The 11,623-nt window shown below is 44.4% G+C and overlaps 1 protein-coding gene across 3 annotated transcripts in view; it reads left to right on the top strand.

The window, feature by feature from the left end:
- The window catches only part of LOC102191980 (extracellular sulfatase Sulf-2-like), a 73,943-nt gene extending 69,129 nt beyond the window's left edge, over positions 1-4,814 (top strand). For all 3 annotated transcript variants that reach the window (XM_005748212.1, XM_005748215.2, XM_005748214.1), the window contains 5 exons: positions 1,112-1,340; positions 2,319-2,439; positions 3,372-3,490; positions 3,562-3,713; positions 4,582-4,814. In XM_005748212.1, coding sequence (XP_005748269.1) covers positions 1,181-1,340; positions 2,319-2,439; positions 3,372-3,490; positions 3,562-3,713; positions 4,582-4,755 — 726 coding nt within the window. In that variant the 5' untranslated portion in view covers positions 1,112-1,180 and the 3' untranslated portion in view covers positions 4,756-4,814. The remainder of the gene's footprint in view (positions 1-1,111; positions 1,341-2,318; positions 2,440-3,371; positions 3,491-3,561; positions 3,714-4,581) is intronic.
- Positions 4,815-11,623: the final 6,809 nt, after the last annotated feature.

Below are 11,623 nucleotides of genomic sequence, written 5' to 3' on the forward strand. Positions count from 1 at the left end.
TCTCTCTCTCACACACACACACACACACACACACACACACACACACACACACACACACACTTGCAGACACACACATTTCTACTGTGCTTTACGTCAGTGTGACTGATAAGATTTCAGCGTTTTATTATCAGAGAAACAATAGACTGCAGCTAATGACAACTGTGTGTGTGTTTGTATGTGTGTGTGTCCTGTAACTACTGGGACCAGAAATCTCTGACTTTTTTATTATTATTATTTTTGCTGTGTGAAAGCAGCGCTCTCTTGGATGGATCATCAACATTCCCGCCCTCGCGCAGTAAATAAACGCAGCGCGTCACGTACCGCAGCCACATTTCAGCCAAACGCTGCTGCAACAGTCATAACACGTCCGACAGCTGCGCGAGCAGCGGGGCATTCGTTTGGCCTTTTCAAATATCTGACCCGCTGCTGGCCAGATTACTGTGACATTTGCTGCAGGTACTTTTCGCCTCCAAGAGGATCAATCCTGATGACGCTGATGACCACCTGCAGGATTCCAATCAACTACAACAAACATGCATCTAGGAAGCGAATGTTAGCAACAGATTGAGGAAGTGTTTGCAATATCAGAAGGAAAACAGTTTCCTAAAATATCTATAACTAAAGCAACATTATGTGGTTCTGGTACGGTGTAGACGCCACTTTGAATCCTTTTGTAAGGTCTTCTCTTTCAGTATATCCGAGCCTAAAACGCAGGCGTCAGCCTGTCATAAACACTCTGTTTCATACATATTTCTTCTTCTATGGTAACTAAACTGTGGTCATCTTAGACTGGTAGCACAGGAACTCCACCATCGACTGTTCAAATCTTCTGTTTGTGAACGGTAAGTCAGAGGAAAGCTGTCTTGCAGGCAGGGTGGCCTTGATAGGATAGGAGCTCGGCTTGTTTGAGAGACAGCATAAACTGAGGGGGCACCAAGATAAATATGGATTATCCTGAGTCCTGGGTCATGCCAAGATTCTCTAAGTGGAGTCGAGGAATAAAAATATGGAGCTGGAAATGGCGAACGTTGTAAACCGGTGGCTCAGTCTCACGCAGATTTGTTTGAACCTCGGTTCTGAACTCGAGGCGGTCTCTTTGTGTGTTTTCCAGAAGCTGAGACAACTTGTGGGAAGCAGCTGATTGGTTGACCTTTGTGGGGAGGCCCGGGGGTCAAAGGCCATGGCAGGTCGACTTCTCCTCTTCCTGTTTGTCTCCGTGGCGCTCTGTCACGCTCATTTTTCTTCTACGCAACGCCTGAAGCCCCGCCTCCAGAGAGACAGACGCAACATCCGACCAAACATCATCCTCATCCTGACTGATGACCAGGACATGGAGCTGGGTGACTGAAACTCCACTACAAGCCTTATTATCAGCATTAGTCTGACTGTCTGTACTGTTAATGTAATTGTTGGTAACACGCTGGTGTGCTCATAAAAAAGTCTCAGTTTAACAGTAATACACAGTTAACATAATATTACGTCATATTAATACATCGGACAGATCTCGTTTGAGCAGCTTGAACAACTGAGCTTTACTTCCAAGTCAAAGTGTTTGAATCATTAAGTAACTCCTTTATCTTGTTCTTTAACAGGTCAGAGTGCAATGATCACTGTCTGGGAGCCTTTTTAGGGCTAACTTCCTCTCTGCGATCCAAAAATGAATCTTCTATTATTAACGACATACAGCTGGAAATGGCTGTTGTCTGCTGCTGTCTGAGATTATGATTGTAGATTGTGCAGGCGTGTTGCAGGAAGAGAGAACTTTTGTTACTCTGTAACCTCTTCGCTGCTTGTTAGACTCATTGGGTCTTGTACTGGCTTAGTAGCTCATTGCTCTGACCAGAACAGGTGTGGTAAACTCTTCAAACCTTCAAAGCTTACTAAGAGTAACCTTTGAAGCGTCTTTCTGAGCCGAGCAGTTTCTGTCATATTTCAGGCTAGCTCGTAGAACAAAGCTGCTGGGTTTGCGTCAGAAGTTGGTGAGCGTGGTCTCCGCCAATGCAGCTGCCCTCAGAAGAACCTGTAAAGTGTTCTAATGGTCGCCAAACCACGACTTTACTGATATAAAGCGAGGTGTCAGAAGTTGTTATTGAGGGCAGAGGCGAGGTGGTCGAATGACGTCTCTTTATGAGGAAAGAGTTGATCTTTAATCATCGAGCATTTTAAATAAGAACCATGTTTCAGCTGTCACTCTCCATTTTATGTCGAGCCTTATGAGGCAAATGATTTTGAACAATTTTCAACAGAAACCAAGGAACTTATCACCAAAGCAGGTGGACAAGCTTTACAATGTGCTAACCGTGGGTTTCTCCATGTAGGGTCGATGCAGGCAATGAATAAGACTCGCCGCATTATGGAGGAGGGCGGGACTTCCTTCTCTAATGCCTTTGTGACCACGCCCATGTGCTGTCCGTCACGCTCAAGCATGCTCACTGGGAAGTAAGTACAGTTCCAAAGATGGAGGTGCCTACTACACCCGAAAAGTGAAGCCAGAGCCGAGACGCATTTTTTCCGTTGGCCAGCAGGGGGCAACTCGTCTAAGTGCAAAAAGACAGCCGATGTATAAACTGTCTACAGGAAAAAGGTCGTTCCTGACCTCAGTAAAGACTTCACTGATGAGGTCATGGTTGGGTGCTAGTTTCAAATCTTATTAAATACAAAAGGATGTTAATTTTATTAATCAAGTCAAAGAGGATAATGAAGCACATTTACACTTAAGGATCGATCAAGTTCGACCTATATCTAGCTTGATGATTTGCCGAATGCTGTAACCAGTTATTCCACCAATTATTACACGTTAAAGGCAATTTGCTCCTCAGTTGCTCTCCATCGGCTAGTCTACTCACTTTCCCCACTTACACCACCTTTAAGTAGTAGCTCCTCTCTGAGTCAGAAGGAGGCCCGCGGTTTTGAAGCAACAACAACTACCCAAGAGCAGCAGTGGCGTCTGACAGATCACAGGTTCCTTGAACAATGACAATAACGGGTTATTCTATTCTTCTGTTCTTATGTTTTGTAAGCAACCAGCTGCTTATGAGTCATTTACAGCTCTTTCTAGTTATCGTGTCTTGGCTGTGGGTTTCTGCAGAGAACCAGCCTGATGCAGGTGTTAAATTAATCAGCTGCATGCCTCAGTGTGAGATCATCTGTGCCCCAACAGGTCAAAGCTGGTTTGGCGGCCCAACGAAGACGTTAGTAATATTAGACAGGTGATTTTAATGTCTTCATGTGTAAAGGAAAGGGTGAAAATCCTATAATGGATGTGTTTTATTACCAAAGCGCTATTAGCAGAACTATTAAAATAACTTTACATGAGACTTGGGATACAAAGTCCAAGCCTCTTGTAGTAACACGTGTTCTGTCTCCATCAGGTATGTTCACAACCACAACACCTACACCAACAACGAGAACTGTTCCTCGCCGTCTTGGCAACGGCAGCACGAGCCACGGACCTTCGGCGTTTACCTCAACGACACTGGATACAGGACAGGTAGGCAAATGCACAAACACGCACTCGGGCTTTGTGAGGCTTCTGTTAATACATCTGTGCTTTTTCTCCAGCCTTCTTTGGAAAGTACCTGAACGAGTACAATGGTTCATACGTTCCCGCCGGGTGGAGGGAATGGCTCGGTTTGGTGAAGAACAGCCGCTTCTACAACTACACGCTGTGTCGCAACGGCGTGCGAGAGAAGCACGGAGCGCAGTATCCACAGGTGAGGACACACAACACAACTCTGTCGCTGCACAGCAATGCAAGCCCAACGTAGTTCTTATTAGAGTTACGGCTCACTTTTTCTGTATGGACTGTAAGTATGGACGCAAGTAATCATAGAGGCGGAAGCGAGCGATGCTTATTACGCTAAACAGCATCTAAGGTTCAGGTTAAGGGACAGCATGTCAATCCAGTGATTACCAGTCCAATCCAAGTGCTTCTGCTAATCTGATTCAGTGTCGGAGGGTGGAGTGGGCCGAACACCCCGGACATGTGGTCATTCTGTCGTGGGGCGAGCTAGAGTCACCAGTTAACCCAGCCCCGCTAACTGAATGTGTTTGTATGGTAGGAAGCTGCTGAAAGGCAACCGCCGTCCTAACAGGCCGATCAAATAAACAACAAAAAAAGAAAGAAATTACTTTTTTAACTTTGCTATATTAGAACCAAGTTTAAGTTTATATCGACTGATACTGATTAAGGAGGATCCAGAAGGCCACATCAGTGTCTGTGTAAACCTTTGAATGATCATTTCCATCGCTTTAAGCCTGAGTAACTATTTTTTAATTGTTTATTAGAATTTATTAGAAACATTTTTCTCCATTGATGAATTGTTTGCATGTTAACGTTTTTAGTTTCACAAATACTGTCTATGCATTTTTTATTTATTGGTCAATCTGATGTCAGCAGAGCTGTTTGTAAGAGGCCTGATTTGATGGGTCAGGAATAGTTTAGCATGTGGCTAAAATTGAAATGAACTCTGATCCTGCGCTGACTGCTTCGTCACTGATTCGGTGGATGTTAAGTGAGTTTTAACTTAAAGTGAAGAAAATCAGGGTTAATAATAGTGATGTGTGTTGTTGTGCTTCCAGGACTACCTGACCGACCTGATCACGGCAGAGTCGATCCGTTACTTCCGCTCTTCAAAGCGACTTTATCCTCACCGCCCTGTTCTGATGGTTCTGAGTCACGCGGCCCCTCATGGACCCGAAGACTCTGCCCCGCAGTACAGCACCGCCTTCCCCAACGCATCGCAGCACATGTAGGCCTCCCACAGACACACACAGTTATCTTTTCCTCGACTTGCATTCATTTCCTAGAGAATTATCCTAAAAAATAAACCTGCCGTCATGCAAAACGTCATGATTTACATTGTAAGGACTTAATTTTTGTCCCCATAAAGAAGTAGAGTCCCCACAGTGCGACTGTGGAAACACATTTATGTCCTCACAAAAGTAGTAATGCAAGTGCACACACACATGCACACATACAATGAGACTAAGCCACTGTAATCCAGCAGAACAATGGAGCAGCTCTGTTCTGCACCACGGGATAAATCCTGAAGCAAGACGACTGAAACGGCACAATCCTCCCTAACACGTGTGTGTGTGTGTGTGTGTGTGTGTGTGTGTGTGTGTGTGTGTGTGTGTGTGTGAGTGTGTGTGTGTGTGTGTGTGTGAGTGTTAATGAATACATTAGTTTTATTTACTCTCTTTACATGAATTTGAGTCCAATTTTAGCGAACATGACAAAGTCCATGAGCGAGTCTCGCATCAGAGATACGTTTCCTTGTTTATGATCTGACTGGGAGACGGCTGAACAGACAGAGACATCACACTGAAATCTTTTTCATCCCGCAGATATAAACAGATGCCCGAGGAAACTCCGGCTGGACTCCTGCTGTCAGGAGACCATTTAAATCCCATTTAAAGCTCACAGGGATTTTTATGCAGGTTTTTCTATTCCTGTAACACAAAAACGCTGCTGGAAGTACTCAGAACAGACAGTAATCCCTTTCCTCTGACAGTCAGTGCATAACTCGACGCTCATACGCCGGAATGATCAGCGTTTGACAGTTTTGTCTTTGTGCACAAAGAACAAAAATGCAGCACAGGCGCAGAGTTGCTTCTCCTTTTATTATTCAGTATGAATTAGAAAGCAGGAAACCAGCAGCACTTGCAAAATCTAATTTAAACCTTATTGACGGGACCGAACGATGGCTGATTAAGACCCAGCGAATCAGTGCGACTGAGGAAACGTGTGGTGCTGCAGACTTTAATGAAAGTGGAGACCTGTTGTGTTGTCAAATTCTGAAGAAAAGGTCGGGTTTAGGCTGCAGCTTCTCCCCGAAGTAATAAACAGTCGTGCATTCAGCTTTAGTCTCGTAAATAAAGACAAAATGAAGCAGAAGGAAAGAAAACATTTTACCTTTCTGCTCTGAAACAGGCGCAGAGGCTGCAAGCTGAAGACAGCAGTACAGCCATAGATGCTAAAACCATTTTGTTGTACCAGCCTGTAAACCTGGGGTTCTGTGGGGATTGACTCACTTTTGGACACGGTCTCATTGCCGATTAGAGGAAGTGCATTTCTGTGTTGGCTTCATTTCATTTCTCAACACCTCAAACGAATCCAAAGCCAACCGCCATTACTGGACCAGAACCAGTAGACAGTGATCAGGCGAGGAAGGCAGACATTCACCGTCCTTGTTTGCCTACCGATCTGCTTCAAATGTGCTTACTGTGACGCATCATCATGTCAGTTACACGCAGTTTAACAGTTGAATGCAATTCTGCTTTTTGGTAGCTGCACTTGCAAAATGCATGAAAATGCAATGAAAGTGAATCTGGGAACAGCGCCTCAAAGAGAACCGTTTAAATGTCAACAAACTGTCTGGTTGTCGCCTGGCAGGTTTGAACTCAGCACCTCATTGCTGTGAGGTAACCGTTTCACCGCAGCTGCACTAATGAGGCGCGCTGCAGTCCTTCAAAATGAATAAAGTCAATCTTCCCTAAAACGAGTTCACGAGCTCCACACGTGTCAGCTGACCGCCTGTCAGACGGACTGAAGTGTTCCAGCCCGCCTGCGCCCGTGCAGATGCTTCCAGCTGCCCACAGCATTTCTGTCCCGACGAGGAAATTTAATTATGAAGCTGCCGAGCAGGAGTGAGGAGAGGAGTAAACGAGTTAGCTGATGGGAGTCATTCATTATCCACGCAGAACACAGTGCAGGAACATCTTCTGCAGCTAACACAGCAGGAGGACAGAGACTGTGTTATTAATGAAAAGGAGCATCTGCTGTCATCACTCCTCACACAGCCTGATGTGTCCAAACATGATATTACACTCAGCTACACACAGACACGCACACATCACACGTGCGGTTCATTCTAACACTGCGTGGAATACATTTGTATTCATATTCAGCCTGGTGTTTTGTTTATTGCCTCCACATATACATAAAAGTTAGAGGAAGCATTCAGACTCGGTGTCTTAAACTTGGTGGGCAAACCCACGCTGATAAGAACAGCAGTAAGATGCTTCCTGTTGTTGGTCACATCTCAGGAGGGTGACTGACCGGCTCCTCCTTACAGAAACTCTCTCAATCCTTCAGCTTTCTGAAGGAAAGCTTCAGCTGTCTGGACAAAGCCATGACCTTTATGTGCTTCTTCTTCAGTCACTGCTTTGTTGCCTTGGTGGTATGTTTTCGGTCACTGTCTTGCTGAAAGACTCATCAACTCATCTTCAGTGTTCTGGCTGAGGGAAGGAAGCTCTCATCCAAGTTCAATCCATGCAGCTCCATCCTACAGCCAAGTTGTCCTGTATCCTTAACAGAAAATCTGACGATGTCCTCGCCTCCGTGCTTGACTGTGGTTGTCGTTTGAGCCGTCTTCCTTCCAACCCAGCACGTCCAGTTGGTGCCAAAGAGCTCGATGTTGGTTTCCTCAGCACTTTCTTCCAAGCCTTCTCAATCATGCAGTGTGTTACCAGTGGGGTTCATGATGACTGTCGTCCCAACTGCCTTCAGATTATTAACAACCACCTTTCTCATGGTCATTTATATTTTGTCCATTTGCAATAATCTCACCAACAGTTGTCGCCCTCTCACCAGGCTTCTTGCTGATGGCCGTGTAGTCCAGCGCTCCCCCGCCACGGACCGGTTTAATATCAGACAATATTTTCACGGAGCCTTTAAGGTCTCGTGGATAATTACAACAGAATAAAACGATACGACCGAGACAAAAACTGTGGTGTTTTGTAAATATAATAATAAACGTGAATTCACTGTGTAACTGTGTAACTTTATTAGCAGCGTCCTCCTGAAATGCGCCAACAACATTGAGCGTAACATCCTCCTCTCTGCCCCTTAATGCTCTCTGGTCGCTATGGTAACGTGTAAATATTTCTTTCAAAATAAAACACAACTACAACACGGGAAAAGACCCAGGGAAACCGAGTTACCGATAAAAACTCTGAAAACCACCCGAGCCTCAACTCTCCCGGCCCGTACCAAACGACTCACGGACCGGTCCCAGTCTGTGGCCCGGGGGTTGGGGACCGCTGCTGTGGTCCATTCTAAACCTGTGCACGTCTACAGTCTCGTCCTTTGAGAGTGAGCAAACTTACAAATTCATGTTTTTCTATTTTAGAGATTAGTCCTTTAAAATACGGTCATGCCATAAAGCAGGAAGTTGCTGTGAATCCAAAAAGCATGTGGAATGGTTCAGTTTTGCAGTTTCTGCTGTTATCGACACATTAAACCATAATCACAAAGAGAAGACGTATTTTTAGAAGAGCAATGTTCAGACTGTTCGGCACATCGCTGGCTCGCTCACTTCACTTTTAGCCTAAACTCTTCTCGGGTAAGTCTGTAAGCAGCTTGTGGATCAGGCATTGCTGCCTCATAGCCAGTAGACTTTTACAACCCTGCTGGAGCTCATACAGTTTTTCATTTCTTCCATTTCCTGTTTTTCTCATTTAATTTCCTGTTGCTGCTGCAGCAGCTTTAGTAAATACAAGTCTTGTTCCTGATCAGTTCACACAACTTACCGAGACCTGACATCAGCACAGACATCGAGCAATTACTGCCAAGGTCTGCAGGCCACAGGCCAAGTCTGAGGGCCTTCGTATTAAGTGATATTTCCTCTTGTAAAGTTAAGTGAAATAAAAATAACAAAAAAGACATTCAAAGGACCAGAAATGGAGACAAACTGATCACAGAGACATTAACCAGTGAAAAAGAAGACACAATAAACACAAGTGGATGTGGAAATTTCTTGAAAGAAGCATGAAGCAGATGAAACATGTTTGCAGACTGAACGACCACAAGCTGACACAAAACAGCCACAGAGAAACACACAAAGATGTTGGAGATGAGAAGGCACACAAAATGAAAACAAGGATGCAAAATGATACTAAAGGATTGCACAGAGTCTCAAAACGACCACAAACACTTCAAATGGACTGAAAGGAGACACAAAAATAAAACAAATGGGTGCAAAACCACCGCAAAGACACACAAAAGAAAAGTTCAACATAGACCAAAAACACATTTCTGTCATCTGTAGACCTTTTTTTCTTTAGCATGCTGCTCTAGTGCCCATCGTGTCATAATTCATCCTCGACCACAGATACAACAACACATCCAATCATCGTGGAGTCACTCACAGAGCTAACTTGGCTGTTACTGTAGAGCAGGGCTCGGCAACCTTTCTGATGATGAGTGCATCTAAAATTTCAGTGTGCCATATGATTGCATTAGCAATAAATGTAATAAAGCTCTATATGAACAGTTACACACTATGTAGAACCACTTTATAGGATTATATTTGTTTGCAGATGTAGGCAGCTATCAGTGAATAGTTATCAGCTATTTGGAAACAAAAAAAAGACTTTTTATCCATAACAACAAATGAACTGTACAACAGAAACTACAAATGCTGTTTATGGCCTCCTCACAACAATGATAAGAAAAATAAACTGGCCCAATATAGCATGTTTGTTAATACAGAGACACACATGTTACTGTGATCTCTGGTCTCCCACTCAGAGACACTGGTCTCCGAGTGTCCAGCATTCACATGGCTACCTGAGGACTCATGTGAGAGAAAATCTGCTCACACAGATATGTAGAGCCAAACACTGTCAATAAGGCCTCTGCAATGTTCTGAAGACAGTTAAACCTGTCAGGTAGTGACGTCCAGCAGGTGAACATGCAGCTCCATGAACACACACAGCTGTGGATTCCATATTTTTAGCCAATTACAAGCTGAATCTGGTAGTTGGGGTTGTTTGCTAAGATACCGTCATTAAGAAGCAGCACAACTAATGTGTCTATGTGAGCTGATTTGTGATGTGCACCGCTGGCCCGGCCATTTATTTTTTAATGCACCTTCTCAGATTAATGCACTGCATTTTGACTACAGACCGGCCCACCAGGTATTATAGGAAAAGCCATAAAGCCTTTGAATGAAAACAGACGCTGTTGTGACAGCGAGACATTTTAAATGAGAATAAGTAAGAAAAGTATTTCTTTGTGCCCCCCTCTCCCTGTTAATGCCCCACCTGCCCCCCTGGCAACACTTTGCTAGACCCGCCCCTGCACAGTTACCAGCTGTCAGCTACTTAGAAAAGGATCCTGGTGTTATTTGTGTCTCAGAAACAGTTCATAACTTCCCTTCAACTCATCCATGTCACCTAAAAGGTAAACCTGTTTCTCCATCACCTGTTCAGCTCTGATGATTCAGTAAGGACATCTCCTGGTTTCATCTTCATGTTTCCCTCTCACCAGATAACCAAACCATATCATGACCAGCAGCTTTTTTGCAGCTGTGGCTCCAGCAAACATCAGCTGATACTAGAAATTAATATTAAATAAATTCTAACAACAGCTGATCAAGCTTAAACGTGCTGCTGTTGTTTAGCGCCACATCCGCTGGTTTCCTCTTTCTGGCGCAAAGTGATAAACCAACAAGAGAGAAAAGCCGATCAGCTGATCATTGATCAGTTTCATGATTGAAGTAGAAACAGGAGAGGGAGGGGGGAGAATGAGAGGAGAAGAGGCAGCTGTGCAGCGTAACGACAGAATAAATCCAGCTTTGTGTCTTTTTCCATTCTAGCTGAAGTTCGGGACAAACTGCGTCCCTTCTCAGCTCAATATGAAACACGTAATATTTTCTCTGAATGCGGAACGATTATGTTTTTTACGGGATGGTTGACAAGTCTGCTAACTAACCTTATGAAAAAAATAAAGTTCACTATCAGTAACATCACAGCACCCACCCAGCTGTCATGCTAACTAGTATGCAGTACGAGTTATTGTAACTGACGGTTAAAAGTCAGCACAACGAAAATAACCTCCACCTAAACTTGGTTCATATCTGACCCAGATAGACTGCAGGTCATAACGTCTTACCTGAAGTTCAGTTCACCCTCGGACCGGCTTCCGCCTCGGGTCTCTCCTCCTCCTGCCTCCCTTTTCCCTCATCCACCTGCTGGCCTCTGTGGAAGCTCCGCCATAGCCACCACTAAACAACTGAGTTATTTCTACACATCGGCCAGCATCTGGCCAATCCACCATCTCTCATTGTTTATACAGTTACAAAAAAAAAAATAAAATCATCGGCCCATAAAAACGAAAAATCACATCGGCCCACTGGGCAAATGCCCGGTATGCCTGATGGCCAGTCCAGCTATGGTCGTGTCTTCAGTTAACCATGCGTGCCCAGGGTTGCCGACCCCTGCTGTAGAAAGTGTGTGGCAGTTGCACAGCTTTGCCCTGTGATTTACACATATATCCGACTTTGCACAGTTTGTCTTTGAGTCGGTATTTTGATGGAAGTCAGTCGTTTCTTGATATCAGTGATTAGTGGACTCCATTTCTCAGAAGCTGGGATTGGAAGTACTTGGGGGGAGGAAAGCCTCAAATTCGTGATCATTATGCTTGGATTTGTCTGGGAAATCCATCCTGTATCTTTCACATAGAGGTTTCTCCACAACATGTTTGAGGCAACCGAGAGTCAGTCTCATGATTAAACTTATAATACAATCTGTTAACACACTGGAAAAAGCAGAACAGAGCACATTTAAAGCACTCGCAGCATTCCTCTCTGATCACATGGCATCACATTGCTCTGAT

Source organism: Pundamilia nyererei, unplaced genomic scaffold (genome assembly GCF_000239375.1).
Source record: "Pundamilia nyererei isolate P.nyererei 1_Seehausen unplaced genomic scaffold, PunNye1.0 scaffold00216, whole genome shotgun sequence".
NCBI lineage: Eukaryota > Metazoa > Chordata > Actinopteri > Cichliformes > Cichlidae > Pundamilia > Pundamilia nyererei.